Source organism: Anomalospiza imberbis, chromosome 4, assembly GCF_031753505.1.
Source record: "Anomalospiza imberbis isolate Cuckoo-Finch-1a 21T00152 chromosome 4, ASM3175350v1, whole genome shotgun sequence".
NCBI lineage: Eukaryota > Metazoa > Chordata > Aves > Passeriformes > Viduidae > Anomalospiza > Anomalospiza imberbis.
The window spans coordinates 70430730-70452693 of record NC_089684.1 but is presented as its reverse complement, the minus strand read 5'-3'; the positions used below and the strand labels follow the sequence as shown (position 1 = coordinate 70452693).

At 60.1% G+C, this 21964-nt stretch overlaps 5 protein-coding genes across 6 annotated transcripts in view; 2 read left to right on the top strand and 3 right to left on the bottom strand.

Moving 5' to 3' along the window:
* Positions 1–121: 121 nt before the first annotated feature.
* Positions 122–1873, top strand: LOC137473227 (vasotocin-neurophysin VT). Its single transcript, XM_068189068.1, has 3 exons — positions 122–353; positions 850–1051; positions 1684–1873. The coding sequence occupies exons 1-3, from the start codon at positions 234–236 to the stop codon at positions 1863–1865; spliced, it is 504 nt and encodes a 167-aa protein (XP_068045169.1). The 5' UTR covers positions 122–233; the 3' UTR covers positions 1866–1873.
* A 2377-nt stretch (positions 1874–4250) lies between these two features.
* On the top strand, positions 4251–5516 carry LOC137473229 (neurophysin 1-like). The gene is made up of 3 exons (XM_068189074.1): positions 4251–4404; positions 4478–4679; positions 5346–5516. The coding sequence occupies exons 1-3, from the start codon at positions 4285–4287 to the stop codon at positions 5393–5395; spliced, it is 372 nt and encodes a 123-aa protein (XP_068045175.1). The 5' UTR covers positions 4251–4284; the 3' UTR covers positions 5396–5516.
* Positions 5517–5849: 333 nt separating this feature from the next.
* On the bottom strand, positions 5850–9348 carry MRPS26 (mitochondrial ribosomal protein S26). Its single transcript, XM_068189066.1, has 4 exons — positions 9064–9348; positions 7897–8034; positions 6708–6831; positions 5850–6476 (listed from the first exon to the last, which is right to left on the bottom strand). Exons 1-4 carry the CDS (start codon positions 9324–9326, stop codon positions 6345–6347), a joined length of 657 nt encoding a protein of 218 aa, XP_068045167.1. The 5' UTR covers positions 9327–9348; the 3' UTR covers positions 5850–6344.
* A 1118-nt stretch (positions 9349–10466) lies between these two features.
* LOC137473230 (progonadoliberin-2) lies at positions 10467–13662 on the bottom strand. Its single transcript, XM_068189075.1, has 3 exons — positions 13375–13662; positions 11935–12000; positions 10467–10554 (listed from the first exon to the last, which is right to left on the bottom strand). Exons 1-3 carry the CDS (start codon positions 13555–13557, stop codon positions 10534–10536), a joined length of 270 nt encoding a protein of 89 aa, XP_068045176.1. The 5' UTR covers positions 13558–13662; the 3' UTR covers positions 10467–10533.
* Positions 13663–17003: 3341 nt separating this feature from the next.
* PTPRA (protein tyrosine phosphatase receptor type A) overlaps positions 17004–21964 on the bottom strand; it is a 115428-nt gene continuing 110467 nt past the window's right edge. For both annotated transcript variants that reach the window (XM_068189048.1, XM_068189047.1), the window contains 7 exons: positions 21795–21888; positions 20705–20781; positions 19275–19409; positions 18923–19048; positions 18414–18565; positions 18064–18199; positions 17004–17363 (listed from right to left, as the gene is read on the bottom strand). In XM_068189048.1, coding sequence (XP_068045149.1) covers positions 17289–17363; positions 18064–18199; positions 18414–18565; positions 18923–19048; positions 19275–19409; positions 20705–20781; positions 21795–21888 — 795 coding nt within the window. In that variant the 3' untranslated portion in view covers positions 17004–17288. The remainder of the gene's footprint in view (positions 17364–18063; positions 18200–18413; positions 18566–18922; positions 19049–19274; positions 19410–20704; positions 20782–21794; positions 21889–21964) is intronic.

The following is a 21964-nucleotide window of genomic DNA, read 5'->3' as shown; positions in this document are numbered from 1 at the left end:
TGCTGCCGCACTGAATCATCTCAATTACAGATTTGCTTGGATGCAATTCGGGAAAAAAAAAAAAAAAAAAAAAGTAAAAAACAACAAATAAAAACCCCAACCCATCCCTCTTCTTCCTCCTCCTCCTCCTCCCCTGGGAAGGGGTGATGGCAGCATAAATAGCAGCTCTCTCAGCACGGGGCCAGACGCAGCTGGAGCAGCTTCCCCTGGCACGGCCGCGGGCACCCTGCACCATGGCAGAGCCTTCGCTGCCCCTGTCCTTCCTCTGCCTCCTCGCCTTGTCCTCCGCCTGCTACATCCAGAACTGCCCCCGGGGCGGGAAGCGGGCGCTGGCCGACACAGCTCTCCGACAGGTACGGGGCGCTTCGGGACACGGGACGGAGCTTCGGGAGGGACAGCGCGGCTCTGCGGGGTGCACAGCTCCCCGTCACCTGCCAGGCTCCCCGGAGCAGCGTGGGGGTTTTGGGGTGGCGGGGGGACACGCGATGGGGCAGTGGCGGAGGAGTGACCGCTCCAAAGCGCTGTTGGCACCTCGAGGAGAGGCTCAAGCTTGGCCACAGCAGAGCGTCCTGCTGGGCTCGGGGGGGAGCAGGACAGGGCAGCGCACGGAGAGGGGACAGGGAGGTCATGGGGGCAGGGGGGACACCCCAAAGCGGGGACACAAGGTCACCGTTGCTGGTGGCGGCGACCAGCGCTGGTGGCAGCGTGGCACCTCCAGGAGCTGGAAGAGGAGCTGGCGGGGAGCTGCTTTCTGCACCCAGGGATGCGCTCGCACGGGGGGTTCGAATACGAGGGGGTGCGAAAAGCGTTTTTTTGGGGTGTGGGCACTGAGGCAGCTCCTTCCCGCAGTGCATGCCCTGCGGTCCCGGCAACAGAGGGAATTGCTTCGGGCCCGGCATCTGCTGCGGCGCGGAGCTGGGCTGCTACCTGGGCACGGCGGAGACGCGGCGCTGCGCCGAGGAGGATTACCTGCCCTCCCCCTGCCAGGCCGGCGGGCAGCCCTGCGGCGCCGGGGGCCGCTGCGCCGCGCCCGGCATCTGCTGCACCGCCGGTAAGCGGCCCACGGACACCGTGGGGCGGGGAGCGTGGCGGGATGGCAAGGGGGAGGAGAAGGCTCCAGGTAACGCTTATCTGGTGGTGTGGTTTAGTTTTAGGGAGGGGAAACTGAGGCATGGAGTGGAAGCGGTGTTGGCGGCATTCGGAGATAATTTGGGGATGGTTGGGTTCAGGCTGACTGTAAAGAAGGAATTGTTCCCTGTGAGGGTGGGGAGGCCCTGGCACAGGGTGGCCAGAGAAGCTGTGGCTGCTTCTGGATCCCTGTAAGTGCCCAAGGCCAGTTGGACAGGGCTTGGAGCAACCTGGGCTAGCTGGAGTGACCTTTCCGTGCCAGGGGGTGGGACAAGATGTTCTTTGAAGGTCCCTTCCGACCCAACCCATTCTGATTCTAAAGGATTGGGCTCGCAGCTCCTCCCTGACCCACCACGAGCTTTTTCCTGGCCAGCACAGCCTCCCTGATGTGCCAGAAAATCCAGCCCTGCTCCCTGCTTAACGGGAGAGCCAAAACTGGAGCACGGGCTGTGCTGGCCCCCCTGGCTGCCACCAACCCCTTCCCCAGAGCCGAAAACAACCCCCTGATGATCCCAAATAACCTGTCCCGTGGCCACGTTTTGCTTCCTGCGGCAGAGACGTGCGCCATGGACAGCGGCTGCCTGGACGAGGGCAGCGACGGCGCTCAGGAGGCGGCGGAGGAGAAGAACCTGACGGTGCTGGATGGCTCGGCCGGGGATCTCCTCCTCAAGCTCATGCACTTGGCAAACCGGCAGCAGCAGCAGCAGCAGCAGCAGGGCAAGCACCCCCTGCTCTGAGCCAGGGCGTGGGGAGTCCCCCCTACCCTGAGCGAGCCCCCCACCTCGGCTCTGTACATAGGAGACCCAATAAAAGCCCTCGTGCACTGTGGTGGCCTCGTCCCGGGCACTGGGGGTGGCTCATGGGGATCTGGCTGGGGCTCAGGATGGGGGTGTTGGAGGGTCTTCTGTCCCCAGGTCCCCACAGAGTGCAGGATTTGGGCCCGTCCTTTTAGCGCCTAGGGGAAGGAGCTCAGGCAGAGCTGGAATTTGGGATCTGGCCATCGAGTCCCACCCCGGAGCCCCAGCAGCACCCCCAGCCCCAGGAGACTGGGGACAGCGGGGATGTGCCACCAGCACGTTACCTCGTGGCCAAGCCCCTCTTTGGGGCAGATTCGGGGCCTCGCTGCCTTCAGCAATCAGCACAGCATCTACTAAAAATGATAAAAAGTAAGGAAAGGCTTTTTCCTCGGGAAAAGCACCCAAAATCCCTCAAGAGCAGAGAGGTTTGGGCTCCCAGCTCCAAAGATCCCCTCCAGGGCTGGTCTCATCTTTCCCCATCCCCTCTGGACACCGACAGGGAGGATCAGTCCCCGTTACCCCACAGTCACCCCCAAAATTCGGGGTACCCTTATCCCAGCCCTCTCCCGGCTCCCTTACCCTGCGGGGTCCTTGCTCCCAGGTCTCTCCGGGCTGGGACTGGCCACGGCACAGGGGACAGCTCGTCCTTTATACTGTCCCTGAGGGAGGTGGCACCTCCGGGGGGGTGGAGCTCCCTGACACCGCTGGGATCCGTCCTGCCCACGGCAGCTCCCCGCGCCCCGCAGGGGATGCAGGATTGATCCAGGACCTGCTGCCCACAGCCAGCATCCTGGGGAGGGGGTGACCCCAAATCACCCCAAAATCATTGGGAAAGGGGTGACACCAGCATGGATGGGGGACTCCAAGCTGGGATGAGGGAACTGGGCTTTCAGCCCAGCTCCAGCACTCGAATTTTCCAAGATGTGGGATGTGAACCCCCAACATTCCTGCAGTACTGGCGATGTGTGGCTGAGCTGGGAATGCTCCACCTGATGAACACCTCAATAGCAGGCAAAAATCGAGTCCCTAAAAAACATCAGGGGCTGATAACTGGGGGTTTTCCCCACTTGTCTTCCTGAGACACATCCTGCAGGGGTCTGGGCACCCCTGGAGCAGCCACAGGGACTCTGGGATGACAATTCCCCCCCTTCACCCTGTGCTGCAGCCAGAGCTGAGCTGCTGGGACAGCACACAGCAGGTGCTGAGCCCCATTTCCAACCCATTACCATGGATCCCAGTGCCTGCCTTGTCCCCAGGGACTGGGATTGACCCAGGGTGGGTGACAGGGACCCGGCTGCCCTCGTGCCAGCCGTGCTAAGTGGTGGATTTAGAAGCAAGCCAGAGGGATAGGAAAAGGTCACGGCTGTCTGGCTCTGGGCTGCCTAATTCCCAATTAAGCCAGTGCGGGGTAATGATCTCAGTGGACGTCAAGTTTTGTCCTCAGCAGGGAAATTTATTCAAGCTGGGAAGCTCCTAATTGGGATAAGGAAGGCAAGGGGCCGAAGTGAGCAGGACCTTGGGCGGTTGCGTCAGCCTTCGGCCTCATCCTCGGCACTGCTTCTCAGGGAGGAGGAGGGGGGGCTTTGTCTGCTGGTGATGTGGCTCAAGACACCACACTGAATCCCTGTGTGCAGCTCCAAGGAGAAGCAGTGGGGAAATCTGGGATTTCAGGCCTTTGCTCAGGAGGCTGGGTGTTCTCAGGTGGCTTTGGAGCTGTTGGATGAATGTGGGTGGGGATGGGCTGGGTGCCACTGTTATTCCAGAGAGGGATAGCCCAGTGCTGAGCATCCCCCAAAGGCCACGCATGGATGGGTGGAGAGGGCCAACAAGGACATTCCCCACCCCAGATCCCATGGATGATCCCAGAGGATATGGGATTGCTTTCTCCAGCCCAAAGAGAATTGAAGCCAAGGGAAGCACACACCCTTCTCACCCCATTCCTGGGTGGACACATCCCACCTGCAGCAGCCTTCCTTCATCCCTACCCTCTCCATGCCAGAGGGGTTCCCAACGGGACACACCACAGCTCAGCAGCCCGAAGTGGCTGCCAGACAAGGGCCCCAAGCCCCAGACTCCATCCACAACCTCCACACCTTCATCCAGCTCCATCCACAACCTCCACACGTTCCTGGCGCCGCCGCTGGACTCATCACGGAGAAGAAAACCAACACCTTGTCCTTGACCTCACGTCCTCGACCTCCAGCTATTAGCTGAGCCCTCAGCTGTGGGAAGCAATGCCTTGTGGTTTTTAAGGAACACGGGTGACGCCGGTGCCAGAATTCCTAAGCAGGAGCCAGGACTATAAATACAGGGCCAGCGGTTGGGACGAGCAGCCAAAAATCCCCCCTGTCCCGCTGCTATGTCCTGCAAGGCTCTGGCCCTCTGCCTCCTGGGGCTCCTGACTCTCTCCTCCGCTTGCTACATCCAGAACTGCCCCATCGGGGGCAAACGCGCTGCGCTGGACATGGACATCAGGAAGGTAGGTCCTGGGGGGCTCGGAGCACTCCCAACCCCATCCTTCCCTTCTCCCAACCTTCCCGATCCCCGAGCAGTGCCTGCCCTGCGGTCCCCGGAACAAGGGCCACTGCTTCGGGCCCAACATCTGCTGCGGGGAGGAGCTGGGCTGCTACATCGGCACCTCGGAAACGCTGCGCTGCCAGGAGGAGAACTTCCTACCCACCCCCTGCGAGTCGGGACGCAAACCCTGCGGCTCCGGGGGGAGCTGCGCCGCTCCCGGCATCTGCTGCAGCACCGGTGAGGGCGGCACGGCATCCCGGGATTCCCGTCACGGAGCCCTCGCACACCCGGGAGGGAATTCGGGGTCCTTAGAACAGTGGGAGAGGGGAGGATGCCCAAGGGATTGTCTTTGTCCCATCCGTGTGTCCATCCATCGCCTCGACAGCCAGACCAAGCTCCACGACCTATCCGGACCCCAGGGAAGGGCTCCTGGGAGACCAGGAGGGTTTGGGGCAGAGGGAAGCAGACAGCAAACAAATTTTGGGGGCTGAGCAAGTGCAGGAGCCACATCCCCTCCTGTTTAGTTTTTCACAAAATCCCACCCTCCTCCCTGAATTAAACTACCAGAGATCCTGCTATAAATCCCGGGAAGCATCAGAGAATGGAGTGAGCACAAGCTGATTAAACCCCAGTGCTGGGGGGTCTCTGGGGGCTGTTTCAGGGGGTCTCTGAATGTTTGGGGGATTTCTGGGGACAGTGTTTTTGGGGGTTCCTGGGAGCTGTTTTGAGGGTCCCTGGGGGCTGTTTTGGGGGTTCCCCGGGGCAGTTTCGGGGATCTCTGGGAGCTGGTTCAGAGGATCCCCGGGGCTGTTTCAGGGATCTCTGGGGCCCGTTTTGGGGGGTCCCTGGGGTCTGGTGGGTGCTGTCTGGTTTCACACCACACTCCCCCCTCTCTCCCCTCAGAGGGCTGTGGCACTGACTCATCTTGTGACCAGGAGATGCTGTTTGTGTAGCCCACCCGGGAGAGAATCCACAGGAGCCGCATCCATTGCTGTCCCAGCCCTGACCTGGGCTGTGACTCATACTGAAGTGATGAGCTTAATTAGAAATAAAACTTGGACAAAAAAACAACCCGGACAGAAGTCTGTGGGTTTTGTGTGCTCACCTGGTTGAGGTGCAGGCTCAGGAGAAGACACTTTTAGGGAAAAGTGGAGGTAAAAAGTGAGGGTTTCAGGTCAATTAAGTGAGGAAGGGAGGGAAGGAGGGAGAGGGACCTGCAGACCATGGCTGAACCACAGCAAACTCCAGGCTCAACACTGGGCAGCCCAAAACCAGAAGTTTTAGGACAAAGCTGACAGCCTGCAAGACCCCAACAACCCAGAACATCCAAAATCATTACAATTTTATCTACACCTTTGAATAAATTAAGCCTGAAGGGAGGAATAAGGAGACACCAGAAATCCTGGATCATTCAGACACATTTTCTTATTCAGCCACACCAAGGGATGTGCAAAGGAGGGTTTAAAGTGTGAAATCGGGATTACGATTAACTCCTTCCCCCAACAACAAAAAAAAGGGAAGGTCAGTGTTTCCTACAAATTCACTCAGCCCTTGTTTGCCTTTGGAAGCACCCAGAGGAGCTGACAGCGAGGAGCTCAGAGCCAGGCTCTGCCGTGGGACTGCTCCTGCTCCTCCCCACATACTGTGTGTGAAGGCAGGAGGGATCCAAGCACGTGGGAGGTGGGATCACAGGCACAGCAACAGGGCTGAGCCAGGCTCCTGGAGCCTCCAAGTTTCCCCTCACCCCCTTTCCCGCAGGCGTTAACCCTTTGGAGGCAGCACAGCCAGACCCGTGGCCCTTCTCCACCGCTTCTGTGGCCAATTTACACATTCAGAGGAAGGATCTGTGTTTTCTGGGGGGCTCTGGACACAAGCCAGGCCGGGAGCCCCATGCCAGGGCTGCTATGACAGCACCGTGCGCTTGACGATCCGCCCGTCCTTGTCGATGGCGAAGTTGTAGTTCTGTGGGTTGTCCAGGCACTCCTCGATCCGTGCCTCCAGGTTCTCGGGGGTGATGAAGTTTTTGGCTTCCTCCTGAAGCAAAGGACAAGGATTATCCCCCTCAGGATTATCCCACCCTGTTCCCTGAGCTCTGGCTCAAGCTCTCTCCCATCCACGCGCTGTCAACACCCCTGGAAGGTGCCGATGCTTGAGTTCCCAGCTGCCAACTGAAAAATCTGTGGAAAACAAGCCCACGGTTTCCACATGGCTCCCTGGCAGGGAATTCTGGCAGCCTCCTCCCCAGGAGGCACCAGCTGCTCTTACCTGAAGCTGGAGAACCTCCTTCTCCTTCTCCTCCAGGAAAGCCTCCATTTTCCTGGCCTGTTTCTCCGCGATCTCTAACTTCCTCCTCTTCTGCTCCTCTTCTTCTTTCCTGAGTCTCTCTTCTCTGCCAGACAGAAAGGAAAATCTGATGGATGAGGTGACACATCCAACCCCAGGAGAGCCAGAGGCTGCCCAAAGCACCCTGACTTGGCCCTCAGCAGCAAAAAGTACAGGAACCATGACAGCTGCACAGGCAGATTTCTTTAAAAAGGTCAGGATTTCCCAGAATCACAGAATCAATTAGGGTGGAAAATGCTGTGTCCTCTTGTCCTCTGCTCCCACACTGCCAGGAAGCAGATCCTGACCCATCCTGGCTGCACCCTCCTGTCAGGGAGTTGTGGAGAGTGACAAAGTCTCCCTTGAGCCTCCTTCTGCCCAGGCTGAGCCCCGCCAGCTGCTCCTACCAGGAGTTGTGTTCCAGACCCTTCCCCAGCTTTGCTGCCTTTCCCTGGACACACTCCAGCATCTCTAAGCCCTTCCTAAACTGGGGGGCCCAGAACTGGACACAGCACTCGAGGTGTGGCCTCACCAGTGCTGAGTACGGGGGAAGAATCCCTTCCCTGGTCCTGCTGGCCACACCATTCCTGAGCCAGGCCAGGAGCCACTGGCCTTCTTGGCCATGTGGGCACACGGCTGGCTCGTGTCCAGCCTGCTGTAAGTCACCCAAGGTCCCTTTCTGCCTGGCCGCTGTCCAGCCACTCTGGCCCCAGCCTGTAGCTCTGCAGGGCTTGTTGTGCAGGACCCCACACTTGGTGTCAGCCCTCATCTCCTTGGGCTCAGCCCCTGGATCCAGCCTGGCCAGAGCTCTCCTGCCCTGCAGCAGAGCCACACTCACACCCAGCTCGGTGTCATCTGCAAATCTGCTGATGGTGGGCTCGACCCACTCATGCAGATCATCAGCAAAGACATCAAACAGAGCTGGGCACTGACCCCTGGGGACACCTCTGGTGACTGGGTGTGAACATTCCCCACTGGGCCTGGCCATGAACCAGTTCCTGATCCAGGAATGACCCTGCCCAAGCTTCTCTGTAAATACCAGCCCAGTCTCTAACTGGGCTCAGCTCTGCCTGAGCAGAAGCCAAAGCCAGGCAGGGCAGTGCCCCCCTGGCCCTGCAGGGGCCATGCTGACCTGCGTGCCCTCTGCCGCGCGTTCTCCTCGTCGTTCCAGGCCATCAGGCGCCGGTGCTCCTCCAGCTCCTCCACGGAGCCCTCGACAGCCAGGCGCTCCTCCCGCTTCCTCTGCAGCACCTCGGCCCTGAACTCTGCCCTGCAGGAGGAGGGGAAGGCACTGAGCTCCCGCCCGGGGCTGGGAGCACAGCGCGTTCTCCCCAGACTGCCTCACAGCAGAGCCAGCCCCAGCACCCTGCCCCACAGTGCCCCCAGTCCCACCACCCTGCCCCTCCCCTGCCCCACAGTGCCCCCAGTCCCACCACCCTGTCCCTCCCCTGCCCCACAGTGCCCCCAGTCCCACCACCCTGCCCCTCCCCTGCCCCACAGTGCCCCCAGTCCAACCACCCTGACCCTCCCCTGCCCCACAGTGCCCCCAGTCCCACCACCCTGCCCCTCCCCTGCCCCACAGTGCCCCCAGTCCCACCACCCTGACCCTCCCCTGCCCCACAGTGCCCCCAGTCCCACCACCCTGCCCCTCCCCTGCCCCTATCAGTCCAAACCCCATCACCCTTTCCTACTCCCCAGCATCCCAGATCTACCTGCTCCCTTTACAAAGTGCCCCAGACCCCAGCCCTCCACTGCCCCCATCCAGCCTCCGACCCCACAGCCAGTCCCACACCCCTCCTTGTTCCACATCAGCCCCCCAGCACTTCACTCAGCCTCCAACTCCATACCCAGAGCCACCCCCAGCCTCCCCCTGCCACACAGCAGCCTCACAGCCCTACTCCTGTCCCCAGCCCTGCAGCCAATCCTGTACCCAGCCCAGTCAGCCCGCAGAAACCCCACACCCAGCCCCTCAACCCTCCCCTGCCCCACAGCCAGGCCCTTACCCAGCCCCACAGCCACCCCAGCCCTTACCCAACCCCACAGCCAGTCCTTTACCCAGCCCCACAGCCACCCCAGCCCTCCTCAGCCCCACAGCCAGTCCTTTACCCAACCCCACAGCCACCCCAGCCCTCCTCAGCCCCACAGCCACCCCAGCCCTTACCCAACCCCACAGCCAGTCCCATCCCAAGCCATGTCCGACCTTCCCCTGCCCCACAGCCGCCCCCTGCCTCCAGCCCCCCGTCTCCACCGCCACAGCCCAGCCCTGACCCGTCCCACAACCCCATCCCCGTGCCGGTACCGGAGGGCGCTGAGCACCAGCCGGTGCTGCCGGTACCGCTCCAGCACCACCAGCAGCTCCTCGGGGTCCACGGGCGGCGGCAGCTTCACCCGGCCCGCCTTGGACTTGGCGGGGGGGTCGTGCCGGCTCTTGCGGCCCCGCGCCGGCACCGCCCGCGGGGACCAGGCGGGGCAGAGCCCCGGGAAGGGCCCGGCGCCCAGCGCGGCCGCCAGGGCCGGCAGCGGGACGGGCCCCGGGCGGCAGCGCCTCAGCGCCGGCAGCATGGCGGCGCCGGAGTGACGTCACACCGCGCGCGCGGCGCCACGGGAAGGGAGGCGGGAGCGGGGCGTGATGGGAAATGGAGTCCGGGAGGGGAGGGGAGGGGGGCGCGGACGTGGACACGGACACCCGTGGGGCAGGGACAGGACAGCCCGGGAACACGGACACCGGCGGGGATAGGGACATGACATCCTACACGGGACCGGGACAGCCCGGGGACACGGACACCCGTGGGGCAGGGACAGGACAGCCCGGGAACACGGACACCGGCGGGGATAGGGACATGACATCCTACATGGGACGGGGACAGCCCGGGGACACGGACACCGGCGGGAATAGGGACATGACATCCTACACGGGACCGGGACAGCCCGGGGACACGGACACCCGTGGGGCAGGGACAGGACAGCCCGGGAACACGGACACCCGTGGGGCAGGGACAGGACAGCCCGGGAACACGGACACCCGTGGGGCAGGGACAGGACAGCCCGGGAACACGGACACCGGCGGGGATAGGGACATCCTACACGGGACGGGGACAGCCCGGGGACACGGACACCGGCGGGGATAGGGACATGACATCCTACACGGGACCGGGACAGCCAGGGGACACGGACACCCGTGGGGCAGGGACACCCGTGGGGCAGGGACGGGGACACCCGTGGGACAAGGACACCGGCGGGGATAGGGACACCCTATACGGGACAGGGACAGCCGTGGGACACGGACATCTGTGGGGCAGGGGACACTCTAAACAGGACAGGGACACCCGTGGGACACGGGTATCTAGGGGACGGGGACACCGCCACGGGACACGGGACACAGAACCCCCGCCGGACTCGGAGGCGGAACCCTAAGAAATGGGGAATCCCCCCAGGGAACAGCCGCCCACGAGACTCGGCACCCCAAAACCGGACACCCGCCTCCACGGGACACGAATTCCCGCCCCCTGGACCCCACGGAACGCGACACCTCCCACGGGACGGGACATCCCTCTGGGGACACCAGCCCCACCCGCCGCACCAAGTCCCCGCACGGGATCGCATCCCCAAGGGACACCACTGTGCCCATGGCACACATGGCACCCCTCCCACCAGCCCACCCCCACGCGAGCCCCCCTCCATCACCAGCACTGCGCACCAATCCCCCCCAGCCCCTTTATTCCCCGCGGGGGGGGTCCCGGCTCGCTCCCGCGGGGGTCGGCGGCTCCGGTCAGGGGCGCGGCGCGGGCGGCTGCGGGAGAGGGGCGGGGGGATCGGTCAGTCCTGTCCCCGGGGACCCCCCCAGGACCCCCGGGATCGGTCAGTCCTGTCCCCGGGGACCCCCCCAGGACCCCCGGGATCGGTCAGTCCTGTCCCCGGGGACCCCCCCAGGACCCCCGGGATCGGTCAGTCCCGGTTGGACCCCCCCAGGACCCCCGGGATCGGTCAGTCCCGGTATCGCGGATCCCTCCAGGACCCCCGCGATCGGTCAGTCCCGGTATCGTGGATCCCCCCAGGACAACCGGGATCGGTCAGTCCCGGTATCGTGGACCACCCCAGAACCCCCGGGATCGGTCAGTCCCGGTATCGCGGATCCCCCCAGGACCCCCGGGATCGGTCAGTCCCGGTATCGTGGACCCCCACAGGACCCCCGGGATCGGTCAGTCCCGGTATCGCGGATCCCCCCAGGACCCCCGGGATCGGTCAGTCCCGGTTGGACCCCCCCCCAGGACCCCCGCGATCGGTCAGTCCCGGTATCGTGGACTCCCCCAGGACAACCGGGATCGGTCGGTCCTGCTCCCGGTGACCCTCCTAGGGCCCCCGGGATCGGTCAGTCCCGGTATCGTGGATCCCCCCAGGACCCCCGGGATCGGTCAGTCCCGGTATCGTGGATCCCCCCAGGACACCCGGGATCGGTCAGTCCCGGTATCGTGGACCCCCCCAGGACCCCCGGGATGGGTCAGTCCCGGTTGGACCTAGGGCCCCCGGGATCGGTCAGTCCCGGTATCGTGGATCCCCCAGGACCCCCGGGATCGGTCAGTCCCGGTATCGTGGATCCCCCCAGGACACCCGGGATCGGTCAGTCCTGTCCCCGGGGACCCCCCCCAGGACCCCCGGGATCGGTCAGTCCCGGTATCGTGGACCACCCCAGAACCCCCGGGATCGGTCAGTCCCGGTATCGCGGATCCCCCCAGGACCCCCGGGATCGGTCAGTCCCGGTATCGTGGATTCCCCCAGGACCCCCGGGATCGGTCAGTCCCGCTCCCGGGGACCCCCCCAGGACCCCCGGGATGGGTCAGTCCCGGTTGGACCCCCCAGGACCCCCGGGATCGGTCAGTCCCGCTCCCGGGGACCCCCCCAGGACCCCCGGGATCGGTCAGTCCCGGTATCGTGGATCCCCCCAGGACCCCCGGGATCGGTCAGTCCCGGTATCGTGGATCCCCCCAGGACCCCCGCGATCGGTCAGTCCCGGTATCGTGGACCCCCCCAGGACCCCCGGGATCGGTCAGTCCCGGTTGGACCCCCCCCAGGACCCCCGGGATCGGTCAGTCCCGGTATCGCGGATCCCCCCAGGACCCCCGGGATCGGTCAGTCCCGCTCCCGGGGACCCCCCAGCCCCGTTCCCGCTCACCGGCAGCGGCTCCTCCCGCCGGAGGGGACACGGGAGGGGACGGCAGCGCCCGAGAGGGGACGGGACCTGCGGGAGAGGGGAAAAAAAGGGGGAAAAACAGCCGGGATGGGGGTGGGGGGATCACCCCGCGGGTGGGGGGAATTCCAGGGTGGATAAACTGCGGCGGGTTTGGGGAGAAGGGGAAATTGGTGGGGAAGATAACCACGGGAAAAGGGGATAATCTGGGGGGAAGGATAATTCAGGGAGGGGGATAACCTGGGGGGGATTATAGCCCCTGGGGGTGATAAACCCGGATAATTCAGGGAGGGGGATAACCTGGGGGGATTATAGCCCCTGGGGGTGATAAACCCGGATAATTCAGGGAGGGGAATAACCTGGGGGGGATTATAGCCCCTGGGGGTGATAAACCCGGATAATTCAGGGAGGGGGATAACCTGGGGGGATTATAGCTCATGGGGGTGATAAACCCGGATAATTCAGGGAGGGGGATAACCTGGGGGGATTATAGCCCATGGGGGTGATAAACCCAGATAATTCAGGGAGGGGGATAACCTGGGGGGGATTATAGCCCCTGGGGGTGATAAACCCGGATAATTCAGGGAGGGGGATAACCTGGGGGGATTATAGCCCCTGGGGGTGATAAACCCGGATAATTCAGGGAGGGGGATAACCTGGGGGGATTATAGCCCCTGGGGGTGATAAACCCGGATAATTCAGGGAGGGGGAAAACCTGGGGGGGATTATAGCCCCTGGGGGTGATAAACCCGGATAATTCAGGGAGGGGGATAACCTGGGGGGATTATAGCCCCTGGGGGTGATAAACCCGGATAATTCAGGGAGGGGGAAAACCTGGGGGGGATTATAGCCCATGGGGGTGATAAACCCGGATAATTCAGAGAGGGGGATAACCTGGGGGGGATTATAGCCCATGGGGGTGATAAACCCGGATAATTCAGGGAGGGGGATAACCTGGGGGGGATTATAGCCCCTGGGGGTGATAAACCCGGATAATTCAGGGAGGGGGAAAACCTGGGGGGATTATAGCCCCTGGGGATGATAAACCCGGATAATTCAGGGAGGGGGATAACCTGGGGGGATTATAGCCCCTGGGGGTGATAAACCCGGATAATTCAGGGAGGGGGATAACCTGGGGGGATTATAGCCCCTGGGGGTGATAAACCCGGAGTGGGGTTTAACCTGGGGCAGGGATAAATCCAAGAATTCGGCCGGGAGCTAATCGAGGGCCGGGGAGATGATTGCGAGGGGGTTATAATCCAGGGAGGATAATTTGGGGCGGGGATAATCCAGAGCGATTATAACCCCAGGGTCGGGGGTGGGGGGGGACACAAACCCTGGGCAGGGGGACAGAGCCGGGGCGGGGAATGACCCCGGGAGGGAAGGGAATGACCTGGAGGGGGTGACCCGCGGGGGACACCCTACCTGGAGCTTGGTGGGGGTCCGCAGGTCCCGCTTGCCCCCCGGGTACCAGCCGTGGGACCAGTGCTGGCCGCGGCCGCGGGGCAGGGCGCAGCTCAGCAGCAGCAGCGCCAGCAGCAGCAGCGACCCGCGGGGTGCCATGGCCGGGGGGCTGCGGGGACACGGGCGGCCCTGTCCCACCGGCATCCGCTCCGGGGACACCCCCGGGGGGCTGCGGGAGGGTTGAGCACCCCTGGGTGCTGCCTGGGGTGGTTTGGGTCCAGCAGAGCCCCAGGGTTGAGTGGGGGGATGGAGATCCGGAGGGGATGAGCACCCAAGGGTGGTGCTGGGGTGGGTTTGGGATGGAAATCCAGGGGGGATGAGCACCCAAGGGTGGTGCTGGGGTGGGTTTGGGATGGAGATCCAGAGGGGATGAGCACACCTGGGTGGTGCTGGGGTGGGTTTGGGATGGAGATCCAGGGGGGATGAGCACCCCTGGGTGGTGCTGGGGTGGGTTTGGGATGGAGATCCAGGGGGGATGAGCACCCCTGGGTGGTGCTGGGGTGGGTTTGGGATGGAGATCCAGGGGGGATGAGCACCCCTGGGTGGTGCTGGGCTGGGTTTGGGATGGAGATCCAGAGGGGATGAGCACCCAAGGGTGGTGCTGGGGTGGGTTTGGGATGCAGATCCAGAGGGGATGATCCAGCATCACTTTGGGGTGGACTTGGGATGCAGATCCAGAGGGGATGAGCACCCAAGGGTGGTGCTGGGCTGGGTTTGGGATGCAGATCCAGAGGGGATGATCCAGCATCACTTTGGGGTCGGTTTGGGATGCAGATCCAGAGGGGATGACCCAGCATCACTTTGGGGTCGGTTTGGGATGGAGATCCAGAGGGGATGAGCACCCCTGGGTGGTGCTGGGCTGGGTTTGGGATGCAGATCCAGAGGGGATGACCCAGCATCACTTTGGGGTCTGTTTGGGATGGAGATCCAGAGGAGATGATCCAGCATCACTTTGGGGTCGGTTTGGGATGCAGATCCAGAGGGGATGATCCAGCATCACTTTGGGGTCAGTTTGGGATGCAGATCCAGAGGGGATGAGCACCTCTGGGTGCCCTTTGGGGCTGGAGAAGCCGGAGGGGCTCAGCACCCCGGGGTGCTGCTGGGGTTTGGATCCAGCATGGACACTCTCCCCACCCCCCATTAGGGTCTGATTTGGGGCAAGCAGGACCCCCCACCCCGGGCCCAGCCCGTGCCGCGGCCGGGGCAGCCTCACCTGGGCGAGCCGGTGCCGGTGCCGGTGGTGCCGGTGCCGGTGGTGCCGGTGGTGGCGGTGGCCGGCCGGGCAGACACCGCTATTTGAAGGGCTCGGTGACAGTGACGTCGGCCTGGCCACCGTTCCCCCTGGGGACCGTGACCTCGCTGATGGCGTCGGCCTCCCCGTGCCAGTGTCCGGTGCCTCCTTCCCCGCAAATCCCCCTGGCACGGCAGGGCAGCGCCCCGAGACCCCTTTTTGGGGATTCTGCCCCGCTGACCCCTCCGTCACCCAGGGCTGGGGACCCCCCAGAACGGGCTCATTTCCCATTTCCTGGCAGCTGGGGAAGGGATGGATCCAGATTGTCCCTCTGTAGCTCCAGGGATGCTCTTGTTGAAAGGAGGGGAGCAAATTCCCCGTGCCTCAGTTTCCCTACCCCACCCCAGCCCCCATTTCCTCGCTTCTCCCCCCATTTCCAATTTGTCACCCCCAAACTGGGGCTGGATGCTGGCAATGGCCATGGAGCCCAAAGCTCCCAGCTCAAGGGATGTGGCAGAGCTCGGGAAGGGGATTTAGGCAGGATCTGGCCCTGGATTATCTCCAGCAGCTGCTCATCTCTCTGATATTTGCAGTTGGATGCAGGATGGGGCCAGGGCAGATGCTGTGGCAAAAGCTCAAGGCAGCTCCTGGGACCCCAAAATTTCCTCAAGTCCCCCTGAGATCCTGGGAATGAAGGAAAAAAGGGGGGAAATCTCATTAAATGCACCAGGGAGCAGCCAGCACCCACTGGGCAGTGGGATGGAGGGATTTGTTGGGGTGGTCCATGTTCCTGGGTGGAAAACCTGTGGGGACAAATGAAGCCCTCCTGTTCAAGGAGGGTCCCCATTTCTTCAGGGTCACCACATTTATTTCTGAGCGTGACTGACAGCCTTGCCCCAAAGCACCCAAAATTTAGGAGTTGGGATTTATTAGCAATGGGGTGATGTTGAGGCTCATTGAGGGGTCCCAGGTGATGGAGTGGGGATGATGGCAGCAGCAAAACAACTTTTGGGGGTGTTGTGGGTGGCTGAGGGTGTCCCCTTGCCTGTGTGCCTCCACTGAACCCCCCTGTGGATCCTGCCTGGATGGAAAAAGCTGAAAAAACTTGGATGCTCTGACTCATGGGCTGCTTTTACCCAGAATTTCCCAGATTTCAACCCCATATCCTGAGCTCAGGACATCCCTGTCAATATTCCTGGGCCCTGCCACCCACCCTGTGCTCCCCATCACCGTCTGCAGTGCCCAGAGAAATCCTTGGGGTGAAGCCTCTGCTCCAAACCAGTTCTCCCAGTGCCTGCAGTGGGGATGGAGCTCTCCCCCTTAACCTGGGCATGGTGCCCCCGACTGCAGGAGGAACAAGGAAGGTGTTTCCTCAGGCACTGCTTCATAAGAAAGAAAGTAATAAAATCAACCCTATTAATGTGGGTTTTTTTTCCTAATATACAAGTGCTGCACCCCTGGTCCTCAGGATATTTCTTGACACTTTGGGTTCTTGAAAGAGAGCAGGCCTGGAGTAGGGATTTGGGAGAAATCCTTCCCTGGGAGGGTGCAGAGGCCCTGGCACAGGGTGCCCAGAGCAGCTGTGGCTGCCCATGGATCCCTGGAAGTGCCCACGGCCAGGCTGGACAGGGCTTGGAGCAACCTGGGCTAGTGGAAGGTGTCCCTGCACATGGCAGGGGGTGGGATTGGATATTCTATGAGATCCCTTCCACCCCAAACCATTCCCTCATTGTGTGATCTCTCAGGATGCCAGGAAAAATAATGTGACATCCCCTCCAGCAGCTGGGGATGGCAGGGCCACTGTGATCACCCTCAGCTCAGGGCCACAGGGCCAATCCCTGCCCTAAAATCCAGCTCCAAACACACAGACCTCTCCTTCAGGGAGCAAAAATCCTTTTGTTTTTCTGGGGTTTGCTTTTTTGGGGTCAAAATCCCAACATTTGGGTGCTGCTGTGTGGCAATTACAGTGTCCAAACCAGCAGTACATGGTGGCCTGACTCTGAGAGAAGAAAGATTTTAGCTTTTGGTACAAAAATGAGGGTATTTATATATAAACACACACACAGAATGAGCTTTTTTTTTTTTTTTGTCCTCCTTTTTTTTTTTTTTTTTTTTTTAAGAGCTGACCAGCAGAAAAATGTGAAACCATTTCCCTGCAGGTTTGGAAAAGCTTGTGCTGGTGGGGGGTTGTGTGTGGGGGGTTGGGTTTTGTTTCAGATGAGATCCAGGATATCTTTCTTTCCTTTTTTTTTTTTTAAAAAGGCTTTACTCCCTCAAGGAAAAAAAAAAAAAAAAAAAAGATTTACAAACAAAATAACAGCCTGTATCAACTCTCCAGAAGAGAGATGGTATGACAATATTAATCCAAACATCACGCTATTTAATTCCCCAATAAAACATTGGAAAAAAAAGGAGCCAACAGTATCTGCACTAACACTTTGCTACATATAAAATCTCCAGCTAATATGAAGCTTATGGTACCAACCTCTAAAACAGTTAAGATATATACACATAGTTTTTTTTGTTTTGTTTGGGGGGGTATATTAACAAACAGAATATTACAAAATATTAAAGAAGGCAACTCTTCTGTCATTTGTTTTGGGGAGGGTGGGTGTGGATTTTTTTTTTGTTCCTGTTTTTCTCGTCACTTGAAGTTGGCGTAGTCTGAGAAGGCGTCGATGTATTCCTGCACCACCTTGTAGCAGAATTCGTACTGTTCCTGTGGGATGTGGGAGAGAACGGGGTCAGACCAGGAAAATCCGCACCTGAGACAGCACCTCATGCTTGGTCAGGTGTCCAGAGCAGGTCCCACCTCCCTGTGACCCCCAAAGCCTTCCTGGGCTACTCGTAGCGAAAGAAACTGCATTTTCCTCTGCTCTCCGAGGTTCTGTTTGGATCCCAAAAGACTTTTCTTCTAAAACCCTGAGCAAACCCCTCTTGCAAGACCTCACCCAGCCCCACCTGCTCCAACCCTACCGATGTGCAGGGTTCCACAGCCACTCCAGGACACTTTTCCAGGTGTTTCAGCCCATTAGTGCATGGACTGTGGCTGAGGATGTCTCCAAGGAGGTTCCTACAACTTCTGTCAGTGCTTAAAAGGCACCTGATGCCTTAACAAGAGGAAGGGGAGACATCTCCCGGCCCACCTTCACAGAATCATGGATCCTAGAATGGTTTGGGTTGGAAGGAACCTTAAGGATGACCTTGCTCCAACCCCCTGCCACAGGCAGGGACACCTTCCACTGTCCCAGGTTGCTCCAAGCCCTGTCCAGCCTGGCCTTGGACACTTCCAGGGATGATGAACCCACATCTTCCCTCACTCCCTCTTTCATGGAGAGCAAAAACCTTGAATCAAAGAGGTTTTTGCTCAACACTGATCCCATCTTTGCTGAGGATCTGGAGGGGCAGGAGGCACCTACCAGTGTCTGCACCATGTGTGGCCTCTGTAGTCTTAAACTCTTGACAGTCTGAAAGACATCGAGGATGGCCTCTGCCTTCACCCTCTCCAGGACAGTGCTCAGCGCACAGAAGGTGCCCGTTCTTCCTGCTCCAGCACTGGGAAAGAGAAACCAGGTGAGGGAAAATCCCCGTTGGCTTTGCCCAGGGGACAATCCACACGTGGGAGGCGCTGGAGAACTGCAGGAGCCAGCCCTGCCCCAGCCTCTCCCAGTTTACCCAGGACACGCTTTGGGATTCTGACCATCTCCCAAGCTCCTGGTGGAGCAGATCCCCTCGGAGGGGTGGCCCAGCTGCTCCAGCCAGGCTTTACCTGCAGTGCACAGTGATGGGGTGGTTGCCAGACTGCTGCTGCTGCTTCTGCACCGCTGCAATGATGTTGATCATCCCCTTCCCATCCCCGGGGATCCCAACCTCTGGCCAGCCGTGGAAGTGAAACTGCCGGATCTGTCGGCTCTTGTTTTCCTGCGGGGAGGGCACAGCTCGAGGTCAGGCAGCTGCTGAGACATCTGCACCAAGGAACCCACGGGCTCAGGGCTTTGGGATGACAATCCCTGTAGGAAAGCTGCTTGTGGAGGACTGGCATTCCCAGGGCAAGGAGTAGGGGAAGCGTGGGGAATGGGGAGCAGGTGGGAGGCTTGGTGGTGAGGGCAGCAGAAGAGAGGGGATGGTCGAGGAACGAGCAGCAGGACAGGGATACAGGGATAAAATCCCTCTGGGACAATGGGGAGCTCATGGAGCTGAGGGAACAGCAGCAGGGGCTCATGGCAGTGAAACCCAGGAGCACCCAGAGGTCCCCAGGGGGAGCAGCCAGGCTCTTACCCTGGTGTTGGTCACCAGCAGGTCCCGCACCGTGTAGCTCTCACACTCCTCCTCCTTCTTCAGCTCCACCGTGATGTCTCCGTAGGACACGGAGCCGTCGGACGGCCAGTACTGGGCACACTTCTCCTGAGGGAGCACCACAGGAGGCCACAGGGTGAGGACCCTGTGTTTTTCCCATGGGTTTGGACAGAAGAATCTCCTGGCAGCTGCCCAGCACCAGGTGGGATCCCACAGACTCCACGAACTCCCAGAATCACAGACTGGTTTGGGCTGGAAGGGACCTTAAGGGTCATCCCCTTCCAAACTCCTGCCGTTCATTTATTTATTTGTTTCCCTGATCCCAGGAGCTTACCTGGCCTCTCTCCTCCAGCTCTGTCAGCATCACTATGGAGCAGGATTTCCACTCCCAGATCATCCTCCAGAAGTCCTCTATCGTGTGCTGCAGCGGCCCTTGGCTGGCGATGTAGGAATCCTTCTGGCGATAGCCCTGGGATTTGGGAACAGGGTCAGTGGGCCAGCAGGAGGAATCCCTTGGACACGGCTGGCCTACCAAGCTCAGTTCAAGTTTGGGAGGATCATATCCCCTACACACACCTGGCTTTATCCATTTGGGTTTCCAGCACACCTAAGCAATATTGCAAGCTCTGAGTGCTGGAGCAGAGCTTTGCCTTTGCTCCAGTACTCCAGCTATGATTTTTATTGGGGATTTTTGGAAGAAGCAAGCAAAACTAAATGGCACTAGATGATCTTTAAGGTCCCTTCCAACCCAGACCATTCTATGACCTGTGAAAACCAGCAGGAAGGCTGGATGACTCTGGCTCTTCCACAGCCACAAAGAGTTTTTGTTTCCAAACCCCTCCGACTCCCCTGTGCCCTCCCTGCAGACTGTGACTGCAGATGCTTCGTCATTTGGAGTTTGTCATTTAAGCAAAGTTCAGCAGAGGCAGGAAATTGAATCCTCAGCCCAGATTGCTTACGTGCCACGGAAGCTTTCTGATCTGGATGCACAACAAGGCAGCTGCCCCTGGCTGCTCCTGCAGCCACAGCAGGGACTCAGCAAAGGAGATTTCAGGGAGCAATTAATTAGGGATGTTAGAACTTGGAATAAACTGATTTTAGTGGGCAAACCCAGTGATTGCCTTTTTTCGGGGAAAAAAAAAAAAAAAAACAAACCCTGTGTCATTAGGAGACCAAAGCAGGAATTGGGCTGGAAAAGAACAGGGTTTGTGACTTGGCCAGCACTGGCATCACTGCATGGAGATCAATACTCATCCGAGATGTCTCCCTGGAGTCAACAGGATTGCTCAGGAGAGAAGGATGTGCAATCACTTATCTCCTCCTCGGAGTGAGGACAGCACTTAACCTCCCTGCCTCTCCTCCTGCTGCCACCCAGACAGGTGTAATGGGATTGACCTGGCTCCTCTCCAAGGTTTTGGGATTGTGTATTGCTCCCTGATCTAATCTGGTGGATGTTTTCTGACCAAATGGCCAGTGCTGTGTTATTTCCATGGGTATGTGGATCCTTTCTCCACAGCCATCAGCAGAGCCCAGAGGGGCAGAAGTGAGCCCAGGATTTGGAGGCTCTGCTCACAAGGAGCTGGATATACCTGGGGGTTTCTTGGAGAAAGAAACCAGCACCACCCGGTGACACAAAGCAAAGTCACGTGGAGGCAGCTGTACAAAACCCCTAAAAGCAGTGTTTGGGATAAATTCTTCCCAAAGGAAGCAGCATGAGGTGGTTTCCACGGGGAGAAGATGGAAAGGAGATGGGGGAAGACTCACATCAATGAAGGAAGCGTTTACATAGTCTGTGTTCTCTTCCCCTCTCTTCACTGGAATGATTACTCGGTTGAACTCATCTGGAACAGAACAAAATCACCTGAGATTTGGGATAACCTGCATGACCTTTAGCTGAGGAGTCACCAAGCCCCAAGAGGGAGACAGAGACAAGGGAAGGGGAGCACAGTGCACCTGGCTGGGACAAGGACAGTCAGCTCCACCCTCTGCCATGCCCTGGTTTGGGGCAGAGGAAGGGGATGCTGAGCTCTTCAGGAAAGGGACCTGCTCAGCACTGGGACTCCCTTCCCCTCGAGGCAGAGCAGAAACCAGCAGAGAGGCTCATACAGGGCTGGCTGCCATCTGTGTCCAGAGAAAGTCTGAGTGTCTTCAGGCACGGGGACTCCACAGCCTCCTTGGGCAACCTGTGCCAGCACCTGGTGACCCCCACAGCCAAAACGTGTTCCCTGATGTCCAGAGGGACCCTCCTGTGGTCAGTGTGTGCCCGTGGCCCCTTGTCCTGTCCCTGGCCACCACTGCCAAGAGCCTGGCTCTGTTCTCTCTGCACCCTCCCTGCAGGTGTTGATGGACAGGGATGAGGCCCCCGGAGCCTTCTCCTCTCCAGGCTGAGCAGTCCCAGCTCTCCCAGCCCTTCCTGGGAGCAGAGATGCTCCAGCCCCCTCACTGGGCTCTCCCCAGTCTGTCCATGTCCCTCTTGTCCTGGGGAGGCAGAGCTGGACCCAGTGCTCCAGGTGTGGCCTCAGCAGTGCTGAGCAGAGGGGCAGGATCCCCTCCCTGGACCTGCTGGAAGTGTTTTGTCTCACACAGCCCAGGCCACCGCTGTCCCTTTTGTCACAAGGGCACTTTGCTGGCTCAGTTCAGGCTGAAGTCTGTCAGGACCCCCAAGTCCTTTCCTGCCAAGCTGCTTTTCCACCCAGCTGGGTGATCCCAGTCCAGACTGGTGCCTGGGCTTGTCCCTCCCCAGGGGCAGGACTTTGCCCTTTTCCTTGAACATCACAAGGTCCCTGTCTGTCCCATTTCTCCAGCCCAATTCCTGTCCCCACACCCACCAGACACTCAGCCAAACGAGCCTTACATGGAATTATCTGAAGCACCCTGTTCTTCTTCATGTTGGCTGGCAAATTGCCCGTCCTCATCTTGTCATTCTGGATTTTGATTGAAGTGAGCTTCTGCAGGGCAAGGAGCAAAGCAGAGGGGAGTTTCAGAGCCACCCAGTGCCAGGTGATCCCTGCACCATCCCAGCAG

Coding starts and splice junctions, on each gene's coding strand:
- LOC137473227 (XM_068189068.1), top strand. CDS start 234: ATGGCAGAGCCTTCGCTGCCCCTGTCCTTCCTCTGCCTCCTCGCCTTG. Junction 354..849: donor CCGACACAGCTCTCCGACAG/GTACGGGGCGCT, acceptor TCCTTCCCGCAG/TGCATGCCCTGCGGTCCCGG. Junction 1,052..1,683: donor CGGCATCTGCTGCACCGCCG/GTAAGCGGCCCA, acceptor TTCCTGCGGCAG/AGACGTGCGCCATGGACAGC.
- LOC137473229 (XM_068189074.1), top strand. CDS start 4,285: ATGTCCTGCAAGGCTCTGGCCCTCTGCCTCCTGGGGCTCCTGACTCTC. Junction 4,405..4,477: donor TGGACATGGACATCAGGAAG/GTAGGTCCTGGG, acceptor ATCCCCGAGCAG/TGCCTGCCCTGCGGTCCCCG. Junction 4,680..5,345: donor CGGCATCTGCTGCAGCACCG/GTGAGGGCGGCA, acceptor CTCTCCCCTCAG/AGGGCTGTGGCACTGACTCA.
- MRPS26 (XM_068189066.1), bottom strand. CDS start 9,326: ATGCTGCCGGCGCTGAGGCGCTGCCGCCCGGGGCCCGTCCCGCTGCCG. Junction 8,035..9,063: donor CTGGTGCTCAGCGCCCTCCG/GTACCGGCACGG, acceptor CTCCTCCTGCAG/GGCAGAGTTCAGGGCCGAGG. Junction 6,477..6,707: donor AGGAGGTTCTCCAGCTTCAG/GTAAGAGCAGCT, acceptor CCTTTGCTTCAG/GAGGAAGCCAAAAACTTCAT.
- LOC137473230 (XM_068189075.1), bottom strand. CDS start 13,557: ATGCCGGTGGGACAGGGCCGCCCGTGTCCCCGCAGCCCCCCGGCCATG. Junction 12,001..13,374: donor GGACCCCCACCAAGCTCCAG/GTAGGGTGTCCC, acceptor CCTCTCCCGCAG/GTCCCGTCCCCTCTCGGGCG. Junction 10,555..11,934: donor GGCGGGAGGAGCCGCTGCCG/GTGAGCGGGAAC, acceptor CCTCTCCCGCAG/CCGCCCGCGCCGCGCCCCTG.